This window comes from Hylaeus anthracinus, unplaced genomic scaffold (assembly GCF_026225885.1).
Source record: "Hylaeus anthracinus isolate JK02 unplaced genomic scaffold, UHH_iyHylAnth1.0_haploid 12000, whole genome shotgun sequence".
Classification (NCBI taxonomy): domain Eukaryota; kingdom Metazoa; phylum Arthropoda; class Insecta; order Hymenoptera; family Colletidae; genus Hylaeus; species Hylaeus anthracinus.
Genome location: NW_026534347.1, coordinates 2067808 through 2091422, shown reverse-complemented (window position 1 = coordinate 2091422; position 23615 = coordinate 2067808). Strand labels below are relative to the sequence as shown.

At 41.5% G+C, this 23615-nt stretch overlaps 4 protein-coding genes across 4 annotated transcripts in view; all 4 read right to left on the bottom strand.

Moving 5' to 3' along the window:
- Nucleotides 1-7010: 7010 nt before the first annotated feature.
- On the bottom strand, nucleotides 7011-10800 carry LOC128890326 (uncharacterized). The gene is made up of 2 exons (XM_054148713.1): nucleotides 9816-10800; nucleotides 7011-9715 (listed from the first exon to the last, which is right to left on the bottom strand). The coding sequence occupies exons 1-2, from the start codon at nucleotides 10143-10145 to the stop codon at nucleotides 7709-7711; spliced, it is 2337 nt and encodes a 778-aa protein (XP_054004688.1). The 5' UTR covers nucleotides 10146-10800; the 3' UTR covers nucleotides 7011-7708.
- Nucleotides 10801-10952: 152 nt separating this feature from the next.
- Nucleotides 10953-16155, bottom strand: LOC128890374 (uncharacterized). The gene is made up of 8 exons (XM_054148812.1): nucleotides 15574-16155; nucleotides 14861-15224; nucleotides 13905-14159; nucleotides 13354-13411; nucleotides 13023-13130; nucleotides 12594-12882; nucleotides 11623-11986; nucleotides 10953-11354 (listed from the first exon to the last, which is right to left on the bottom strand). The coding sequence occupies exons 1-8, from the start codon at nucleotides 15873-15875 to the stop codon at nucleotides 11097-11099; spliced, it is 1998 nt and encodes a 665-aa protein (XP_054004787.1). The 5' UTR covers nucleotides 15876-16155; the 3' UTR covers nucleotides 10953-11096.
- A 738-nt stretch (nucleotides 16156-16893) lies between these two features.
- On the bottom strand, nucleotides 16894-19755 carry LOC128890327 (piggyBac transposable element-derived protein 4-like). The gene has a single exon (XM_054148715.1). The coding sequence runs from the start codon at nucleotides 19171-19173 to the stop codon at nucleotides 17365-17367; it is 1809 nt and encodes a 602-aa protein (XP_054004690.1). The 5' UTR covers nucleotides 19174-19755; the 3' UTR covers nucleotides 16894-17364.
- Nucleotides 19756-21187: 1432 nt separating this feature from the next.
- The window catches only part of LOC128890329 (ubiquitin-conjugating enzyme E2 Q2), a 9033-nt gene continuing 6605 nt past the window's right edge, over nucleotides 21188-23615 (bottom strand). The window contains exon 6 of the mRNA XM_054148718.1: nucleotides 21188-23615. This exon is cut by the window's right edge and continues 3087 nt beyond it. The gene's annotated coding sequence lies outside the window, so the exon portion shown is untranslated.

Here is a 23615-nt window from a genome sequence, read left to right as displayed (position 1 = left end):
CACTTCCGGAGACCAAAACCTCCTTGTACAGATTGTATTTGTAAACACTAGTAAAGTATGACCAAAGTATGACCATATTCATTACTTAGCTGAAAAGTGGCGACCAATCACAATCGAGCAACGTTATTTCGTGACTCTGATTAGTGGGTCTTCAGCGAAGAGTAATCAAGCAGGTAATGACTCTCGACCGTTCTCGGATGATCTCTTGGAATCAGACTTTTATAGACAAACGATTCACGAAGGTGTATCAGGGAACGTTACCAAGCACCACGGCGGATACCTTCCGCCCGTGACATTTCGAGTTTTAACGTGGCAATTAAAATATGTTAAACAGCTACTTAATACCGCGTCCCCGACCTGCACGTGCACAGGCCCGTTGTATGTGTGCCTTCGAGACTGGGAATAGCAGTATTTCATATTTAACGCGAAACCGTAACTCGCCGCGGTTGCCGCTTCTTGTTGCCGTTGTTCCTTCTTTTTTCGATTGATAATTTATTACAGGACCGCCATTGTCGGCCCCACCGCGGCACGAATACCTTTTCGAACGCGAGAGTGCGCCGATACAGCCGGTGCACATATAAATATTGGCCGAGTGCAAAAATTTTATATGGACTGGTCTCTTTTTCCCTCCGTCGAAATTTATAGACGAGCCACGGCTCAACGCGAATGCCACGCAAGTTTTCCGTGTCTTCATTTTCCATGGAACTAGTGTTTATTAAGAGAAAATTGTAGAATCTCCTACCCACATCAGGAATCGCTATCAAAGTTTTGCCTAATTACGAGGATAAAAACAACGTTACCTCTCACTTTGAGAAAGATAGTCGAGGCAGTAGAGTAAACGCGATCGAAACGGTGATTCGCGATCCTGAACACCGTAATTATCATTAGCAGTGTGCCAAGCGCTCTAAGAAGTCTTAAGGAGACTGTAATATCGGGTCGTTCGCTAGAGGATCGCCATTGTCAGTACTATTCCGCTTCATCGAGGAGGACGCACGTACAGGGTCAGGTATTTTTACCTACCAATGTTTGCGACCTGTTATTAGTGCGTATTTCACTGGAAACGTTTACGAGCAAAAACCTTTACCGACGCCATTATAGATACAGCCATTTTTATTGCGCCAAGGATCGTTTGCATAGCTGATTACGAAACCGTGATTGTGTTTGCGCGCGAAGGGAGGGTTGAAACATCGTTCGAGAATGAGCCTGAACGTGGATTCTTGGAAAACGCTGAATCCTCGAAGAAAAGATGATTACGCGAGGCTCCAAGAAATAATTACTCGACACTTTCGATTGTAGACGCAGCGGAACGCTTGCTTTGAGAAAATAGCTTCTCGCGAATTTTCCTCGAAAGATCCGCAAGGTTTTGTAATCAAAGTTTTCGGGGTGCCTCGAAAGACGCGGAAAGAGGAGAATACGAGAGTAACCGTAGAGATTCTGATTCGAAATCTCGAGGGTGCTCAAAGGCGAAAATGGCAAAGGAGTCACAAATGGCAATCACGGGGCTAAGTGCTAACCCAATCAAGCAACCGTCTTCTCTCTGTTCCTCTGTCCGTCAGCCATCCCCGTCTTTCGCTCAAAGAGGAAGTTCGATTCGCCACCCCGAAATTATCCTCTTCGTTTCGATCCTTGTCACGAGCCAGGGTTACATTTTTAACGAGTCACAGGTTGGTAACACGGAAGTCGGTACTTTTCTGCCAAATACAAAACTTGGATAAATTGTGGCTACTTCGAACGGGAAATTTGGCCGTGTTTAAAAAATATACGAAGTTTGACAAATACGCTAGGTCTAAAAGTTTAACGAAAGCTTCAATACCACTTAGTTTCCGATTGCAACGAGCCAAAGCTGCTAGTTCAAAGGGTTAAAAAGGTTCTCGAGGTTGCTCCAAGGGTATCGTTAAACATCCGATCGCCGTTCACCCTATTTGCTCGTCGTCCATCTTTCAAATCCTTCGCGGTCTTCTCTTTTCGCCACTTTTCACCTCTCGAGGGGCCCCGTGCACGCAGACGTCTCTGTCTTTCCTTCCACGCCGTTCGAATATCGTTCCCTCATAGTTCATATATCAAACGCTTAGGCAAGGCGGCGACACATAAATACCGTACACGGTATATAAAAGCCAGCACCTCCGAGGGTTATATCCCACTAGGTAAAATATATTAACACGGCCGCGTGGGTTTCACGATTTTCGGGGACACTTCTCCTCTTCCCGTTTCTCGATCTCTCGCTGGACGACGCGGCTGGGGGATTCACCTCGTCAGATCCTCCTCGCCAACATCGAATGACTTATGGCAGCGGCGCGCTTTAAGTCCCTCCGCGCGACTATCGCGGGATTATGGTACCCACGCAACTATAATGACACGCTCGCTCTTTCTTCCCCCCCCCCCCCCCCCCCCCTCCTCGACCTCTCACGGAATTCGACTAAAAGCCGAAGAAGCTATTAGGTTCTCGTGGATCCTCCAAGATCTCACAACTTTCTCGGATTGGAGCTATGTTTGATCGTACGACGGACGTGTAAAGGAATTTAATGTGAGAAGCTAAGAAATAATGCAAAGTGTGGCGATGAAAGAAGTTGAGGAACTGGAAAACGGTAATCTGACATTTTGGTGGTGTTTAATAGTAAAGGAAAGAATCAACGTTTATATTTCTCGTGTCCGGTACTTCGGTACACAAAAACAATGTACTCGAAACGAACTAGAAGAACTACGTCCTCGAGTACGAAAGTAACGTGTAAGAGTAGATCTGGAATAAATTGGACGGCATTAGGAGCGGCAGCATGTTCCACGAGCAATCGAGGTATGGCAGCGAAATGAACTTAACCGAGAGAGAGAATCGGGGGCACAGTTTGTGCTAACAGCGTTTGATCTCGGTTTGTCCCCTGGGACGCTAACAATGCCTTATGTCAGTTCCAGGAACGCGTACTCGTTGCACGTAGAAGTTCGTGGCTGTTCCTGGTTCTCCGCCCAAGGAGTTTCCCGGATAATCCGATCACTGGCCTACTCCCTGCCGACTTGGGGCCTCATTGTCGTGTTTATTATGGCACGCGGCACCATTCGCCGGCGTTACAGTTGCAAACGATACAAACGATCCAATTTCGTGCACGGGGGAGAATCGATTCTCCGAATTCACGGAAACTTCCTATCGCGGGGATTCCCCGCGGACGTTTGGAATCGTTACGATCCTTCCTGTGAATTTTCGAACGTTCGTTCGTTAAGGAACGCGTTGTAAATAAACGTAAAACGCAAGCTCCTGCACGGATACAGCTGTGATCTTAAGTTGAGCAAAAGTGTACCTATTTCTTATTGTTGGGTGTAGGGACGCGATGCTAGCCTATTAAAAGCTCAAGAACGTACAACAATAAGTAAAGCGCGACGACTGAACCTTCGACAAGAGTATAACCACTTTCAAACTAAACAGCGTGCCGCATAAATTGCCACCGTTCCTTGAAAACATGCGAGTCGTCCTCGTGAGTCAATCGCGAAACGAGATCCAGCGACGCGGAGGATCGTTTATTTATCGCGATCGATCGACGCGCCGCGAGTGGTTACACGGCGAGCGCGTAAATGGCCCCGGGCCTTTATTTAATAAGTTGTTATAAATTAAAGGGCTACTGCGTATTAAACCACTCTCGGAATATTTATAGTGATTCTTAAGAGAGTACGCGGTACAGATATGTAAATCATCGGGTCTGGCGCACTCGAGACTCGCAGGTTTCGATCCCTCGTTCGCTTCGGCACACGCAGACGATCCTCTCGATCTTCTTCGCCTTTCCTGCGCCTATCTTTCCTTCCTACCCAGTCCGTCTCGGCTATTGGCGAGTGTGTGAGTTCGCACACACTCTTCGCCACGCTTATGAATTTATCTTCGACGGTGAAACGACAAACGGTTTTAATTGCCGCTCGGGGCTGCGCGAGGGATCGACGCGAATCTCGCGGGATTCCGCGCTCAGTCGCAACCTCGTTATTTCGTACCAAAGATACGCCGATAAGCTTCGAGGTCCGAGTTCCTCGTTCCACTTGGGGTGAACGTTGGCCAGTCTGCGATGAGAAGATCCCCGGACCACGAGGAAAAACCTAAATCGATCGCTTTTTCCCTGGATGAGAGGGAATTTGTTCGAATTGAAATACCAATGAATTATAGCGCGATGCAAACAGACCTCTACCGAAGTCAGGAAATCTTGAGTGCAAAGAGTTAACACATTTCTGACCGGCAATTTTACACGGAAGCGATTTCATAAACTTTATTTATATTTTACCAACATAACGAATAGTTTTTACGTACCTAATACATAATACATAGTACATAATACATAGTACATAATGCATAATACATAATACAACTTTTCGCTCAATGTCTCGATGAGCTCACAGTTGCAGAGATCGCGTGCGAGTTTCCCGGTCGAGCCAGGTCGACCGAACGGAAAGATCGTTTCCACGGTGGAAAGCAAAGAAACTAAATAAACGGCGAAATCCGGGGCGTGCGTTCCTGTGCTTCGCGAAGCGGAATGCATCCATTAAAGGATGCAGCCACGCGCCGAGATAAAGGATCCTGGGGGAGACTAAATAGTTTCCTATAGCCGCAGGCAGTGCACGATTGTGCATCGAGCCGTCGTAGAACAACGGGACGAGGTACGTTCTCACGTTTCGGCGTGGAACGTTTCGAACGTCACTTTTAACGCGCGTGTCGTTTTACGAACCCCCTAGTTAATCGATAAAGATGTTGCGGCGTCCGATCTCCGTAATCCCACTGCTCCATTTCATCCGAGATCAACGATACTGTACCTCGGTTGAGAACGATGCGAATTATTCGTTTAGTGTCCAGTCAGATTCGTCGAAAGAATTCGGTGTGGAAGAAACTTTTCATCTATTATAAAGTTTTGATCCTTGCTAGTAAAATAATCGAGTAGAAAATTGTTAAAATTTAAATTTAAAGGACGAGATACGACAAGGTACAAATCCTCGTGTTTTTACAAAATTATTAAGACCAATATTGCACCATTTAAGAAAACATTGGTCCTTGCAAGTTATTTTAAATTTATCTCGTAAATATATTAAATCTTTTACTTTACCACTTTATGGACAGACGTAGAATGCCTTCCCCTGCGTTTGCCCGAAGGAATCTCGCTTGAAACGTTGAGAAGTATTCCTTATATATGCGCAAAGAGTGTATCGATGGGCTTCGGGGAATTATGCGCGGATTAATTTTCCATGCGTCGATTCCGAAGGGCCTTAGGGTGAGCCCTTTCGACGCTTAATTGGCTCGCGCGTACGTGGCTATGTGTGCACAGTTCCTCGATCCTTTCCTGCGTGATCTACACGCCTGGTCCACTGTGTACACTGCCTGCGTATTCGAGAAGCCATGAAACTCTCTAACAACTCAAATTGGGTAGTGCCAATCCTGAAACTATTACATTGGCCAAAAAATTTGTTTGGTTTGTCGTCGCAGTTGTCTCTCTACAGTTTGGATAGTTACTAACTTTTACTACTTTTATAAGGAGAACTTTGCAACGGAGTCTGGCAGAAATTCCTGTCGAGTTTCATCTTCTTTCCATTACGAACTTTGAAGGTTCCAAGAACGAGTTACATTCTTCCTCGAGTTCTAAAGGATGCACTTCGTCGTGGTCCAACAGTTCGCCCCGCGTTAATCGAGTATTCGAATAAAAATTCAAAGCCACTCCGATCGCAAATTAATGCGATTCTTGCACATTGTGCTCCCGCACACGTGCATCGTACCTTACCCACCTTGCACGCGTTGGATGTCGCCCTGTGATGTTTCGGGGTAGGTTCTATCTAACCCACCGCACGTGTCGGCTCAGAATGTAGGGCGTGAATTTACGTGCACGCACACCCACGCCATCGAGGAACCGCATAATAGCATCACCCTCTTAGTTAACATCTTTGTGTACGTTGCACGCGTTCCCCGCATAACGAAAGAACCGACTACCTTTCCCTTCGTGTTTTGACACGGAATTTGTTATAATAAATACGGGCCAAGTGCGCAGCGCGTGTTCCTTCATACGTATTGTTGAATCAATTGCATGAATAGACTGTAAATTTTATGCATTTACGGAGCTTGTACCGAACGCGGGCAGGATTTGTTTGAAAGAAAATGATATAGTGTATTAATTAATATTCTGTCTGAATTTACTGTCTAACCGTAAAGAACATGAAAGTCAACGAACTAAACGATCATACAGTGATCTACTTTACGGTAATTCTTTTAAGTGAAAGAGCGAAATAATTCTTCTAACCATTTTCGAGCGAATAAAAAACGATTGAAGAATAAGTTTCAGTCAAGGTGTAAGGAGTCGCGTGTATCTACCCTCGATGACGAGAAGATGACAACCTGCGTGTAAAGTAATTTTTCGTTTGTTCGACGGGATGCCTAGAGGCACATGGAGGTCGCCTTTAATGTCAGACACATCTAACCCCCTTTGCACGTGTCATACCGGGCACTAAGGGCGTGAACTCACGTCCACGCACGCCCACGCACGAAGGGAAGATAACCGTTGCGGGGTCACTCGACACGTCGAGGTCTCGCACAATCTTCCTCTCCCCCGCCCTGATGGAACGGCGATGTGTAACAACCCTTACCGACACGACTGGCTCCCTCTGTTGGGGTTGCACAATCGCGCCCTGATTGATAATTTATACGGTGCGTGCAGGTTATTTGATTATCTGTCCCCCACCTCCCACGGCTGGCCCGCTCTCTTCTGCTTTCGTCTCCTTTCCTGTGTGCCATTCTCTCCTCTCGTTGGTCGATTCATCTCTTGTCTTTCGGCGACCAGAGCAGTCTCCTTTTCCAAATTGATCCAACTTCGCTAACGCTAGATTCTTCGAATCTTTCAAACCTTTCTAAGTTAGCTACATTTAGCCCAGTTGTGCTTTCAACACAACGTCTAACACGTTGGTCTCCAGAAATGGGTGATGGGACTCTTCGTTAGAGAAGCAAACAAATTAATTCCAAAGGTGACAGAACAATGAAAATAAATCTGGATCGGACTCGTGAATACGTCCAAGCTCGAAAATTAAATACTAGGACAAGTATTTAACCCTATAGAAATTTTCGTGAATTTTACAGCCATCGTGTTTCGTGATTCTAATTATTCAACGTATCGTTGTCAGACCATGGTTAGAGTGGTCACTTATCGCTATTGTCCCGTGTTTTCGCTCGACTAGTGGGGGTAAGCGAGGACAATTACATATTTTTCATCTGATTCTGAGATTGCGGGGAACCCCACAGAAACTGTGGCATATTACGCTGCAAAGAACACGAGGGTGGAGACATGGGCAGGGGTTGACATGCGGGCGAAATCCGTGGTCTGACAGCGAACCTAGGGACTGCGTGGTGCGTTGATGACATAATTGGTATCATTCGGGATCTTCTTTTGAGATAACCCATGGTTCGACCCCTTATGTTCACGGATATACACGCCTAGTCCATATGTGAGTATCCACACATGCGCATCCACGCAGTCGGTGGACAAAAATCAGAAATCAAACACAACCACCTCTTTTTCTATGCGAATCTCTTGTTACACGCTAAATAAACTTTTATAATTTAATAATATTATTAAGGAATCTGCATTGTAAGTTTTGTTAATTTCTCACACATTTTCAAGCAAGTCATTCAATAACACAATCAGAATTCTGCTCGATACAATAAACACATTCTGCATCGAATTCAGTATCGAAAATTCAAAGTAATTTCCGCTCACAAACGTGATTTAATTGCCACAGGTTTCCCAAAGAAATACTTCTCCTTGAAACCATTCCTCGCATTATTTCTCTGGCTCGAATCTCTTCCGCAAAATCGATTGGCGAGGTCCCTTTTCCGTTGGTCCTGCTCCACGTTCAAGGCCTTGAAACCGTTTAGTCCACTCTCGTCAGTATCGACGCCCAATGCTCCATCCTTCGACAATCTCGTCTTCGAGGAACACTTCATATCAGCAACGCCATCGACCAACTTGTCGGCATTAACTTCGGTCGATTTCAATTGTCCCCTCTGACTTTCACCGACCGACTTTTTAATCTCAAACTGAACGTCCTCGGTGGACGTCAGGTTGACACCCGAGTCCACGATAACAATGTGATGCTCCACGCTCGGTTTTATCCTAGGTTTCGTCCTAGACCTGACAGAACTCTGCACACTAGAGTCCCCAGACGTCTCGAGCACTGGTTTATTCGTTTCCTTGGAAGACAAACGCGACTTCAGGTTGGTTCTGAACCTCGACGCAATTGGATTCTTCGATCTGAACCGATTCCCAATCCTTATAGGCAGTTTGGAGTAACTGGTACCTTCAGATCGAACCTTCTTCTCCATCGCCATTCTGGAACACTGACTGGATGCCAGAGAAGATTCGTCTGTCTTCGATCCATCCAACTTGCGCTTCAATCGCGCTGCAGTCTTCTCCACGAAGTTCATACCAGGCTTCTTATCCTCGATAACGTCCCCAGGACCATCGTCGACCGTCTTCTTCTTCTTCTTATCAGCATTTAACTCAGACCTCGTCTTGCTGTTCGACCTCTTCAGGTACCGACTCGACCGTCCAGTCCACCCAAACGCGTGCTTGTGGGCGAATTTACTCTGAACATCGCTCTTGAGATTCGCGACAGTATCTGGACACTTGTGAATCCTCGAGATTGCTTCCTTAGAGTTTAGTTTCTCCTCCATATCAGTCACCAGTTTATTCAGCTGAGAGGAATGGTTTATTCGATCGCTAGCTCCTGCGCTCAGAGGTCTAGTCAATGGAGAATCGTTCGAGGACTTGGAGAGGACAGTTCTTTTCTTCGATTCGACGCCATCTTTACCACTCATCGAGCGTTTCGTCGCTGAAGAACTCCTGCTGTCCACCTTCCGCTGGAGCGAGCTAGGAATCTTCAGACCCTTAGGAACGCTCCCGTTGTTCTGATCGTCCATGGGGATGAACTCCCAGAACCCGTTTGCCAGCTTACTTCGATCCTCCTTCGGCGTTTTCCGGGGAAGATCCTCGAAGGAGATGACAGAGTTCAGAATCTCGGACAGACTGTCTCTGTCCACTGCGCGATCCACGAATCGCTTCAGGTTCGCAGGAGTTTGAGAATTCGAGGTCTCGCGGAGACGAGAGTCAGGCTTGCTTGATGGGTCCTCGGGATCTCGAGCTTGCGATTTCGAAAAGGATCGAGCCCTGTTCCGTCGATCCTGGGGCGGTGAACAGGTCCTGGATCGAGATCTAGCGTCGTGTGCCTCTTCCCATCGCTTGGTGGCGTTCGATCTCTGCGAACTTGAGATCCTCGAGTTCGTAGGGTTGCATCCGTGTCCTGGCGTCCTCGAGATCTCCTCGTGAGAAGGATTAGCATCGTAGACGAACGTGCTTCGTCTCTGCCAGTGGTCTGGTCGTTCAGACTCGTGGACATCCTGATATTCAGGTCTCATGGGTCCTATTCTCTCTCTGTCAGGGACTACTCCTTGATCGTAGATCTTGGAGTCGATTTTGGAGTGATTGGATCGAACAAACTGGGACCGAGGATCGCCAGTTTTGGGTCTCGGGCGTGTTTGAAAGACAGAGTCGTCTCTCATGGCGTTTGGCTGAATGTTGTAGAAATTGTCGTGATTCCAGTGACGTGGACTAGTCCTATCGGGTGACGTCCTCCAATTCGTCCTGATGTCGCTTCTTTCAGGGTTTTTTCTGAAGGGAGGGTCGTCGTATTCGTTATACGTGGGATAGTGCTTCCAACAGTGCTGGGGGATTCGTGAATGAAATTGAAATTGATAGTTTCGTTTAAAATAATACTAAATAATCAATCTGAATTTCTTTTAATTTAAACAAACTACGCCTTACCTGATGACCGTTTTCATCTTCCCGAACAACAGAGTGCAATTTTCCAGGATCCATCGCGGTCCTCTCGCCTTGACCACGAAACGCTTCTCTAGGGGACCTAATTCTAGACTGTTCCTCAGAATGCAGCCTCCAAGTGTCGTTTCCCCTTAGTTTAGGCATTTTTGCGCGATAATGCCGATCAGGGTAATGCGAATGTGCTGGCACCCTGGCATCGCAGCCCGTGTCCAGAAGCTCGACGATCTTCCTAGAGTCCTCGGAGGCGTCAGCTGAGAAAATCGGTGGCACGTTGTCCACGAAAAAGAAGAACGGGTTCTCAGCGAAGGTTTTCATGTCGCACGGTCATGTAGAAATCTCGAAACCCGTAAACATCGTCCTTTCGATCTATTCTCGCGCGGACCATTTAATTTCGAATTTCACGTGAATTTTTCCTTATAATTTGAATGGCATTTCGTAGCTTCCTCCTGGATCCATATGATCTCGAACGTGTTACTCTGAATTTTGGATTCGACACTCGCCAAATTAGGCGTGTTTTATCTCCGACATTTTTGAAAACGAATCGACTCCACGATGGTCAAGTGTTTTTTTAGAAATACAGTCATTGATCTGTTCAACGTTCACTTTCAATTCTCTTATCTCCGATTATATTTCTAATTATATCTCTATGTTATACATTATTTTTATATTATACCCATTTTATATTTATCGATGTTTTATATATTATTTCTATGTCATATCTCTAATTATTATCTCTAAGAATTCTTTTATCTATCGAGATGCAGAGACTGTTAGCAGTTCACGAAAACGACCATACGTGTGGCGCTAGCTTCTTTATTTATACTCTACTGACTTTACCGTTTGAGTATTCGTTATCATGAACGAGGAATGGATAGTTTATGAAATTAGATTTTGGATTAGAAATAGACCAGCAATCAGTATCGTGTTCGAAGTTGTGTCGCACGAAATAAAACGCACGTATACCGGCCTCGTGAGAAATCAACGATCGTATCGCATTCTACGTTTCCATGAGATGATAACTCCGAGAACCATTTCCTTCCATTCCCTTCAATTACAATGAATAAAACCTTTGTTCCATTAAACTCTAAACGGGTCCTAACAAAACAATGAATTTCTTCAGTATTATACTCCTTTTATTACACTGTTTGTCACTTTCCTTTGACAAGAATATTAAATTAACAGAATAGAAATAAAGTTAAATGTTAAATGAACTTTATATAATTCACATGCTGTACGCCACATAAGCATTTCCAATCCAGCAGCCACCTAATCAATTTCGAGTTTCTTGAAACTTCCTTCAACTCCAAAGAGATCGGTTATCGATTTCCCTTTACCAGGTCTCAATGACTCGTTGACTCGTTTCGTTCGTTCTTCTTCAACGAACCAATCGCGATTATCCTCCAACGTTTTGATAACTTTTGCGTGCAGTTCCATCGTGGCTCCCGCTTTTCCCCCAATTTCGTTTGGCAGCGCATCGATGGGGATGAACTTCGACAGAGTCTCCAAATTTGTATGCGTGTGGAGCTGAATTTTTAAAATACAAAAAAGTACAATGTCAAATCAATGGTGCCTTGAAGACTATAGGTACAACAAGCGACCCAAAACTTATCCAACGTCATAGAAACATTCGTGTCGACTACAGAAAAACGAACACACATGGTGCGTAGACTAGGTGCGTGTGAATCAACACCCAGCTTACGCACCACGTGCATCCATTCCCCAAACGACACAGTAGCGAAATTTAAATAACGTAACAGCGTAATAACAATAAGAATAATGTGTTATGCATCACCATATCCAACAATTCCTTCTTCATAAATGGCTTCATCATGTTGAGTATCACGTCCATCACAGGCGTGATGTTCATGAAGTGAAATCCTTTTAGGCGAACTGGCAGACCTTCTTGCAAGAAGAAGAGATACTTCTTCAATCCCATGGGGCTCAATCTAGCAGCGTGTCCAAAGACGACGTTTTTCATGTCGAACAATATTATGTGTCCCTCTGACGTGCCTTCCTTCGCAAGCCACAAATCCACGACCATGCTCAAGTATTTCATTCCATCGTTGTAGACGTAATTGGAGGGATCGCGATCGATTAGCGTGCCATAGAGAATCGAGTAACCCTCGTCTGTTTTTTTGTCCAAAACCTGGACGGTCCTGTGACACATTTTTTAAAAGTAGTCTTAAAATTATTTAGCAATAACCAAGACATACTATTGCAAGAGATACGTGGCGATCGAGGAATATCGTGCGTGCAGCTGCTAATTAAGATAATATGTAACGGAGATAATTGAGCCGTGAGAACGTGAAACCATGACTGCGTAAAAGAAGAGAAAAAAGAGCCGTTCTGAGTAAACATCGCTGACGTTCACTATGATATCGCAGTCCATTTCTTGGGACGTTTAATCGTTAAGATATTCCACAATTTTCTCTTCGATAAAATGTCTAACAAAGAAGTTGATTAGTTTTTTCTTGAAAGCTTGCAAAACCTCGATAAACCACGTTTAGAGAAACCTGATCTGGAACGCACGCTACCTCGTACAAGAGTCATTTAATAACGATGAAAAGGCAATTTTTCTAGTAATTGAACGTTTCGAACGAGGAAGCATCCAAATTCAGTGTCTCCAGAAACAAGTTATATAAAAAATTCATTTCACATTTCTGATTTATTTTTAAATAAAGGATCACTCATACTTGAAATTGCAAGGTATCGCAATAATCTCGAAAGAATAAGTAGTTCTATCTATTGTTTGCGAGCACTCACACTGTCTGAAAGGCTTTCCTCAGCTCCTTCAGTCCAAAGGGATCCCTATGCGCGAAAAATTCAGGTACGTGCGTCTTCACGGTGTAATACGTATCGATGGTTGCCTTTGTGGGTTCCATTCGATAGTAATTGCTATGGAGAAACAGAGCCAACTCCGCGTCTGTTACCTTCGGTAGATGAGGCTGCTTCTTGTACCAGTCTCTCAACACTTGCATGTCTTCTTCTTTCAATTCTGGATTCTTCTTCAACTCCTCTTCGTACGTTATTGGTTTGATCGGAGCCATGTCGACTTCCTTCAACAGAACATTTTTCTCAACCTTTTTCATTTGCAGACGATTGACTTCCACGTTTAATTGTAACAATGTTAATAAATATTTTAAAGCTCCTTCCAAAAGGTCCTCTTAATACATTCATCAAATCGATACTTACACGTAAATTCTCCGATTGGAACTAAAACGAAGTATATGTACAAATTAAAGCACACAAAAGAAAACGATTTCGTGATGATCGAGTCGACGGCTGCGACTGCACTGGCTCCTGAGCACATTCAAACGCAATCGAGCTCTTCAATTGCGATGGAAGAAGCTAATACTATGTAATCGCGTGCAGCATAATAGCCGAGATCATCAGACATGCGAGTGTCAAATTACGTATTCCAAACTGACGTGAAAATTGATCGATGATGATAAAAAAAATATCACAATAAATACATGAATTTCATTTAAGGACACGTTGAGGATTTCGTTTTACTGTTAATAACTTCCTGTTGTTACGACCCCTGGCTGTAATGTTTCAGTCGAGGCTTTGGTCGTTGATCTCTAAACATAATTTAAATAATTATTTAATTAGTAATGGTAACGAGTCGTAACGAACATGGGTCGTTAACGAGATGTTTAGTTATTCTTGTCCACTAAACTGTGAGAATAGATGGAACTTGTCTTCTGCAGAATAATTAGAGTCGAACACTTTACTCGATCCATTTAACGAAGTGAAAATTAATCGAGAGATGAAGATACAGCACGTAGCTATATTTAATTATACTTTCATAGTCGCTCTATTTAACATTGAAACGTAAATATACATTAACCATTAGAAGAAATGTGGAGAAGTCTTATAGAAAAATTATATTATATATTAATTATGTATCTTATTCGTTACAGCCTAAATAAACTTAACGTTCATTTATTTCTCCTATTCGTACAAAATAAATACACAGTTTCAATAACACTTCGTGAAAATTCTCCTAACGCTTAGAAAATGACTTTTGACGGTTCACTGTTTGAATTTTCCAGCAATTTTAAACGATACTTAATCTATCTCGAGCTTTTTGAAAGTCCCCTCGACCCCGAAAAGGTCGCTGGCAGTCTTGCTTTTTCCAATACGCAGAGACTCGTCCACGCGGCACAGTTTCTCTTCCTCGATGAACCAATCCCGTTTGCTATCTATCTCCTTTACTTGATCCTCCTGCATCTTCAATATAGGTCCAGCCTTTCCACCTACTTCGTTTGGGAGCACGTCGAGGGAAACGAATTCCTCCAACGTTTTCAACGACGAATGCAGGTGTATCTAAAAGAGAAAGAAATAGATTCAATGGAATACGAAACTTTGAGAAACAAAGTAGTTCTGAATTCCAAGTGTTTGTTTATCCCCCGTGGTACGTAATTTGCATCGCAAAATGGTTACCTGCCACTATATCGCGAAAATGTAGACGTCGCTCCACAGATCGGTAAATTGTCGTTTTACACAATGTCTAACATGGAGATTTACTTCCAGTAATCACTGTTTACGTAATCGAACGTCGAGGAGGAAAGAGCAAAGGATATTATCTCGCAACCAATCGAATGAAAATCAATGAACGTGAGATTTGATTCAACTTGTACAAAATCAGGCTCGTTACAATCCTTACCCTACGACTTTCAATAGTGAAATGGTAAAAATTCTTATCTTGGCGAATGTCTCTCCCCTCCCTTATCGAAAGGACCAGCAATCCTAGCTCTAATAAGAACCAATAATAAATAACACAAGTTTTTCTCGAAACACATGCTGATGAGGATAAATAATTATACAATCATCAACAGAAAAGCGACTTCAAGGATGACCAGTTCTACTAACGTAGAATTAATTAGAATAAACGCTACACTCGATAATGTTTTCGACAACACCGATGTTGATACATACTATTTGTCATAATTTACAATATATAGAGAGAAAATTGAGTAAAAATATATATATACACGTAGCTTGCGCTGATCTAATCATCATCTCACCATGCTCCACAGTTCCTTCTTCATAAATGGCTTCGCCATGTTCATTACCAGGTCCATCACTGACGGCGTGTTAATGAAATGTATTCCCTTCAAACGAACAGGTATCGCTTCCTGAAGGTACATCACTAGCTTCTTCACTCCCATGGGACTCATTCGACCCACGTGACCCAGCGACACATCCGTCGAGTCCCCGATAAAAATATATCCATCTATGGTTCCAGTTTTCAGACCAACCAAATCGGACATCATGAAGAACGACTTGGTGAGGTCGTCGAAGGAATAGTGCGATGGATCGGGGTCCACCAATTTTCCGAACAGTATCTTGTAGCCATCCTTGGACAAGCTGGGCAGTTCAGTGGCGGCTCTGTAAAGGGACAAGACGGATTAAACAATTGGTGAGAATAACATCGGTACAGAATTTATCCAAATTACGTAAAAAGCGAGTAGATTAAAAAGGTAGTTGAAATTTCAGTACTTCGAGGCACACTATACAGGAAACTACACGAAATGCTGCTTGGACCTTTGCAGAGGACTCAAAAGGATCTAAATAGTTACGCGTAGTGTATAATAATTATTATACACAAGTCTAAGCATATCAATTGTGATTTACTTCCAGCGATTTCCGATGAATACATCGAACTCTATGTAACAATTAAGAGCATTTAATAAAGAAACATAAAAAACTGCAGAAGTTTGAAAAAAAAAAAACTTACCCGACATTGAAGGCCTGGCGCAGCTCCTTCGATCCCAAAGGGTCCCTCATCGAGAAGAACTCAGGAACGTGGGACCTGATGGTGAAGAAATTCTCCGCCGTGTTCTTTGCAGCCTCCATACTATAGTAATTGCTGTGCAGGAACATGACCAGATGCTGATCCGTCATCTTTGGCAAGTGTTGCTGCTTCTCGCACCATTCCCTCAGCATCTCTAGATCCGACATCTTTATCTCGGGGTTCTTCTTCAGTTCTTCCTCTAAGGAAAACGGGTACGGAGAAGACACCATCTTCTTGTTAACCATTCTGCTGCAAATAGTTCCTACAAAGGATCCTGTTGAAAGGACGCGATTTTCCTGCAACGTGTCGATCAGGCTCGCGACAATCGCTGGGAGTCCTTGAATCGTTAAACACCTCTAAACAGTCGTCACTGAACTAGACACACTATAGGCGACGTGCATTCGCCTAATCGTTATGGAAATGAGTCGTGATCGATTGTTTTGCCTCGCAGGATTATCCAGACTTTCCAGGTGGTCGTTCCAGTGTCCCAGCGAAGACTGCCGCCTCGATTTTAATTCATATCGCAAATTAATGGCCAGTGGAGCTGGTGGCGGAAGCCACTTACAGCTGCTAGCCCGTTCCAACGTTTCCATTAGAGCGCAAAAGAACTGTGTTACTGAGATAGCAGTGCTGCAAGTTTTCCGGAAGAAGAAAGATAATTGCGGACGCGGCAAGGTATCCATTAGGTCTCGTTAATTCGTCCATACGTACACGAGTGACGTTAGGTATAGGAATTGGGTGCCTTTGTATTCGATTATTTGTAACTACAGGTCAAAAGATTAAGAAATAATATACTAATCTCATATAAAGAAGTTCAAAGACTGCGCGTGTTTCTGGAGAACTTAATGGTGCTTTCAAAAACAAAGATGTCGGACGGTTGTTCGCAAGATTTTTTGCCAAAGGTCGTTGATTGATGTCGCCGCGCGAGTTAATTAGTTTTCATGGGAGAACAACGGAAATTATGAAAGCATCGAAATGGAGGTGGCGTTCACCGACGCGAAAGAATCGCGACGCTTTCTAATTTAATCATTTTATGATCTAATTCCTCCTGCTGGTTCCGTTTCAGGCGCAGACATTTCTACCGCATCGCCGCGCGTGAAACGTTTTCATTCGGAAAGGACGCTCGTGAAATTTTCGTGATGCTTTAACGCGCCAATCACGGCCACTTTAATATTCATTACCATAGCGGTTATTTTAACGAATTTGTTTAGCTTTTTTTACCTAAATTAAAAGGGAGAAAAGTAGAGGTTCTGTGAACGCTTGTATTACTTGAATATTTATTTATTACATCATTAAATGTAATTAAACTGAGCAAAAAGATCTATATTACAAAATTTAAGGTAATAGATTTTAATTACGCGATTATTGATTAATTAAATGCACCTGGAATACATGGAAGTAGGAACTTTTTACATTTCGAGTCTAAATTCGATTTACAAATTTTCAATCTAGTAACAAAGTTCTTTACGTAATTCTGACGATAATTCATTTTGATGAAAAGAAAATATAACCAACGAATACACTTGAACAATGAAAACCTTACAATAGATAACGACGCGTAATGATATTCAAATGAAAAATCGCATGCGTACGAGAAACTAACTCTTTACAATTTTTACTTTGGTACGAGGGTACCCCGTTGGTAGGAATTATATTCGCTCAGGAAAGGGGAAACATTGTCGTTGAATAAAATTAATTTTATTTAATCAAATTGTCCAATGAAAGGCGACACTTCTAATCGTATTTTATTAAGTATTGCGTTTTATAATTTTCCTGAGTATGATACTTCTCGAAACAGTCCCCTATGTGAAGTCCTGGTTTCCGAGAACAAGTATCACAGTGGTACGCCGATTCTCGTCTTCCACCTTTAACCCTCCTATTGGAGCACACCAAGCAATCTCTGCTTCGACCTCTGTCGTTTCGTCGAAGTATATGAAGCTTTCCGTTAAGCCTTTCTTCCTTATCAGAAGTAGACGGTCTGCCTCGTGATGTACATCCATCGCGAAAACTGCCCACTAATTGGTCTACTAATTTTCGTAAGAATATCAAGTGTGCCATTGGAGTTTTACCTTCCCTTCTTAAAGACTCCTTGTACAAAATGTAACTGTTTCTAGCACACAACTCCAATCCCCAAAAGAACAGCTTCCTCCACCATTTATGAGATTTGCGTAAAAATGTATAAGAATTGCTGTGATCTATCTTGTCTGCGCAACCCATATGTTTATCGTACTCGATAATCATTCTTGGTTTTTGTTTACGAACGATAACACCCCCGTGCACTCGTGAATTTACCGATTCCATTTCGGAAGAATGCAGAGTGCTCAGCATCGTAATTACTTCTTTATCTTTCCATGCCAATAGCAACAAGTTCCCAGAACGACAAGCAAAGACGTTGTTGTCTTTAAATTCTGGTTCTTTTATTATTTCTGGAACATACTTCCGCTTTGGCTGCATCGTTCCGGTAATATAACATTTCAATTTCAATAATTCCTGGGCCAGAATTAAATTTGTATAAGATCTGTCGGTGAATATATGATAGCCTTGAGCTTCAGGATTAAAATTTAATACTTGTTGGTACAAATGCAGCACGATTCTCGATGTTACGGGAAGCTCAGATCGCATTAGAGACTCTACAGTGTAGCTGCCATAATATGGTAAAAATGAATATATGTATCCAGTGATGGAATCCACTAAAATGTAAATTCGAATTCCCCATTTTGTTAGCTTTTTGGGATTGTATGTAACGAAACTACTTCTTCCTTTAAATTTTACGATCGATTCGTCGACGTACAACTCCTTCCCAGGAACGAAATATTCTTTGAATTTATTATCGATGTAGTCTAAGTAATTACCAATCTTTTGTATTCTCGTCGTGATGCTTTTGTCGTTTGAAACGTTTACGTGTAGATGTAGCATCCAAAAGATTTGTTGAAATCTTGCTCTTCGAAAGATCTCATAGAAAAATGGTATCCTCGAGTTGTGTTGCTGAGACCAGTAGTCTTTCAAGTTACGAGTTATGATGATACCCATGTTTAATATAACTCCTATGAATGCTGACATCTCCTCTACGGTAACATCCACCCAATTGTTCCAAATAGAACGTTTAGACAAATTTTTCTCTTTAATTTTCTCATTGGCATATCGATTAGTCTGCTCTATGATATTTGAGAGTAATTCATCTGTGAAAAACAGTTTGAAAAAATCAATTGGCTCTACACAAGATTCAGGAGTCTGTGGTCCAACATTCTTTGGTCCCGGTGAGAAATTTAGCTTTGGAGGATTTATGTCTTCGCTTGTAACTTCATGCCAAGCAGTATATTCTTTCAATTCTCCCTCAAATATTTCAAAGTCTTCTAGTTCGCTATCGCTTGATATCTCTAAGTGCTTTACACGTTTTTTTATACAGTCTGTGTCACCACCAGTGTCAGAACTACTATTGTTGTAAGTATCTTCGACATCTGTATCCAAATACACTGTACAAAATTCATCGTCACTACTTTGTACATCTTCAACTGTATTGCGCTCTTGTTTTCTTTTAGGCATTTCAGAGCAATGGTATGCAAAATATTGTAACAAAAATATGCAATAACAGAGGAAAGATAATACGAAAAGAATAATAGAACGACTAGGTTACAATTACAGCTTTGTGCTGTTCATCAAAAGAATATCGTAATCATGCTACGGATATATGTAGGAAATACGAAGGTCTGGCAGAGTTATCATGTTTATTTTTTACATATACAACGCATAAACGTCATATATAAACATTCTAAATGATCGTGCAACGATCCAGTCAACCGAATAGTTATTGTTTATCTCTAAAAACAACTAAGTCGAGTCAATAGAGTTGCGTAAACAAATGGTAAACATTCGTGTCGGGGATAACCTGACTTTGACTGCAAAGGTTTATACTTTGATATGTAAACCACAGAGTAATTTTACAGAGTAGTTTTAGAGTAAATAGAATTTTATTGTGTACAAAGTACAGATTAGTTTTAAACAAATTAATAATACTCTGTATAAATAAATTAATCCGAGAATAACAGTAATATTCGCAATTTCTGTTATTTGTTCAGTTTATGGACCCCGAAACAGTATCGCCATCTAGCGGTCAGAGGGTGGAACTAAAATTCGTTGTTTATTTTTTTAAATATACGAAATACTTGTTAGAACCTTTGATATTAGTATTTGTTGATTAGATTAGGTTCTAAATAAATTAATAATACCCTATACAAATGAATTATACGAGGATAACAATAATATATTGAGTTTTTTTTTTAACTAGTGGCGCTAACTAACGGCCAGAAGGTGAACTAATTTCGGAGTTTGGTCAGCGCCTCTCTCGGGAAAACGCTCAAGTTTGTCCTCGAATAGTTCCTTTGTTTAACGCTAGATGGCGCCATTTGTATGTTTATAAAAATATTTTGTTTATTATTAATAAATAAGTGAGCCAGCAATGTGATATTAAAATTTGAATAGAAACCATTTTTTTAACCCTTAAATAATTTATTTTTTTAAATAAAAAACAAATGGCGCTATCTATCGGGTGAAGTCTGAAACTGTTCGGGGACAAACTTGGACATTTTGCCGCCGATGGTGCCACTGTCAACTAATTACCGGCATTTTACTTAATTACTTATTTTAACTTCTACTAATGAGTTTTAATGCCCCAGTGTTTGTTTTATAGCTACAAGTTTATTATTAAACGTAATAAAATAAATTATATAAGTATTGTTTAATTTTTTCTGTAATGTCGATAATTTTAGTTCCACCTTCTCACCGCTAGGTGGTTATAGTGTCGCTTGACACGTTTCTGGTCAAATAACAAAACCATAGGACGTTATTGTTATTTTCGAATCAATTCATTTGTACAGATTATTATTAATTTGTTTAAAGCTAATCTGGATTTTTTACACAATAAAACTACTCTGTGGTATTCAGTTCAAAGCGTAAACACTTTCAATCGAAGTCCAGGATATTCTTGACACGAGAATTTGTTGTTGTCATTTGTTTACGCAACTTTATTGACTTAATTCAGTTGTTTTTATAGATAATCAATAACTACTCGATCAATTAGATCGTTCGTACGATCATTTAAAATGTTAACATATGACATTTGTACATTGTGTATGTGAAGAAAGAACTACAAATGCAACATTGAGACTAATTATAATTGCAATTAAACTTACCTTTAAAATACTTGTATTTATACTTACCATTATCAAGGATTATGTATTATAAAATGTTGAAAATATATACTTACTTTTATTTATCACTATCCCTGGTCTTTCCCTGAAAGGTGATGTCTTTCGAAGGGTTCCTCCACGTAAAAAATAAAAAGACTTCCATCTAATTCTAAGATCCCTCAGATCCATACAATTCGAGACGTTTAATCATTGAAATTGAACAGTTCCCAGTATATAAAATTAAAAAGAAATAAATAGACCACCTTGTATACTGATTAGCCCACCCACTGACCTGCTATCAACCCACAAATGAAGTTAGACAACAACTCGTTAAATCGGGAGTGCATTAATCACTTCGCACCTCAGTGATCTCTGTTTTTTATTAAAATCTTTATTTTCTGTGTTTCGTAGCGTTCTTCTAAATAATAATAAACGTAACGTAATGCAAAAATTGCGGCGTGAGAGAAGAAAGACAGAGATAGAGAAGGGAGAGAGAAAGGGGAGAGAAAGTATAATGTCGTTATACTAGAATCATTGAAATTTTCACTCAAATCGGTAAATGGTGTGTACGACATATATACGGAGCAGATTTAAGACACGTAGAATGACCTTAAGATTAATAGACTGACGACGACGGGATGAAGCGATCAGTCGATCGTTTGATTGGCGATTTGGTTAATTAATTGGATGGGTACATAGGCTGATACAGTGGAGAAGGTAAGTCAAGTTTACAGATTTAGACTCGAAGGGCGTCGTTCGCATTCGAAGCTTCTCGGAAAATCCTCTACGAAGGCATCTAGTCGCAAATAAAAGGGAGGGGAAAAAAGTGTCTGTCGCAGATCGAGATACGAACGACGCACTTTTGCTCGAAGCCTTCGTCAAAAAAGTACAATACGAGAATTAAGTGATGCCATATACATAACACGGTACACAAAGTTTTGTATACTTATAGCCGGTGGCTGGATGGATAACGATCCAAGGACAGAGGTTACGACGGAACTATTGTAATCGATTACACAAATATCGTTTCCTTCGAATTCTCCACCCTTAAATTAGGCGTTTTCTTTTTTTTTCGCTCGATTACGCGTCCCGCGCGAACCACGTGTCCTACTGACAAATCAAAAAATTGTCTTCCTGCAGAGATGGGCAAAATTCTTAACTGACCGAAAATTCCCGATAACGAATAAAAGATCAACAACTTTTTATTCGTGACACGTAGAATAAATACTGGTGTTTCCGTTACCGAATGAAACATTTCACAATGAACGCGTGTAAACGTCACGAATAAATCGCTACGTACGGTTGCTTTTATTCGTCATCCGTTGTACGAATAAATTGCTCGTCTCTGCTTTTCCGATTAACGATTGAAGTCGATCGATCGAACGTAAAAACGTGCGACTATACGTGTGAGTCGTGATGGGAAGCAATTTACGCTAGTGTCGGGATACTCCGAAGGCAACAGATAGAAACGAAAAATTACAGACACTCTAACGAACTCACTATTTTTGCCACAAATACATTCGGGGACTGAATACCTCTAAACTGTCGACAGGGGGGGGAGGGGCTGTTCGTTATCGTGATCGGAACGCCAGTGGTATCTTTTTTCTTCTTCTTTTTTTTTTTTAGCTTACACCGTCAAGTGAATAAAAAAGATAGCTTTAATGCTTACAGGCCGATTGTTTCTGCGCTACTTGTTTGTACCAATCCGATGGTGAGATAAGCGTCGCACGTCGATGACAACGCGGCGTGGAAGTGAGGAACGCGATGGTTCCGGCATTAAATCAGTCTTCGTATCGAAAGTCCACCGTGAATCACCGTGAAAAGTCGAAAATTCGTTTAACCCTTTGCAAACTAACATCGTCGTTACTTACATCCTTTTCAAACGAAAACAATCCTTTTCTTTATGAAAGTATAATAACTATACCGCTGATTCGTACGTACGTTGAATATATTCTACAATTATTATAATAACGATGTTATTTCGTTTTGCATAAATGCACATACATAGACGTAACTCCATTGTCTTTTTTTAACGACAGCTTTTATCATCCTGGTTATTATACTTTCATAAAAAGAACGTTATCTTCATTCGAAAATAACGCAAGTAAAGTTATCACTGTCTCTTAGACTATTACTTCTTTTTACTTTGCGTAGAATAAACGCGTCGATGCAAGAGTGAGGAGAATTTCTTTGTGGCGGTAACCCATTCAGCCTAAACTGTAAGTTCGTCTCGTAGCGATTGACCTAGGCCAAAAACGCGTCGCCACGAGTACGACTCGTAGTTCTCAGTCTTGGACAGATTACAATGACGCAGCTCGATCGACGCGAATCGTAAAATTAACGAAGGCTGAATGGGTTAAATAAAACTCTTGATTCAACGGGGATCTTATATTTATTCAAGCTTGATATTATCTCGATATAGTTCCAGACTCGCGACAGAAAAAGAAATTAAACTTCAGTTCCAAATGGCCAGAATGTTTTTTATTGATTGTTGATGTACCACTGGATAAAAAATACTTGTACGATACTCGGTGCTTCATTTCCGTATGAAAATTCTCGTTACTTTTGCATCCACTAAGATCTTCGTTTAGTTTAACAGCTGAGAAACGTTCGCATTCGATTCGTGTACGTTGATCGATATATAAATCATTAATCCGTTTATGATGTGTCCTCTTACATCGGTGTATTACTTTTCTTTCGGCTTTCTTTAGAACGCAACACGAATTAAAAAACGAAAAGAAAAGAAAAGAAAAGAGAGAGAGAGAGAGAGAGAGAGAGAGAGAGAGAGAGAGAGAGAGA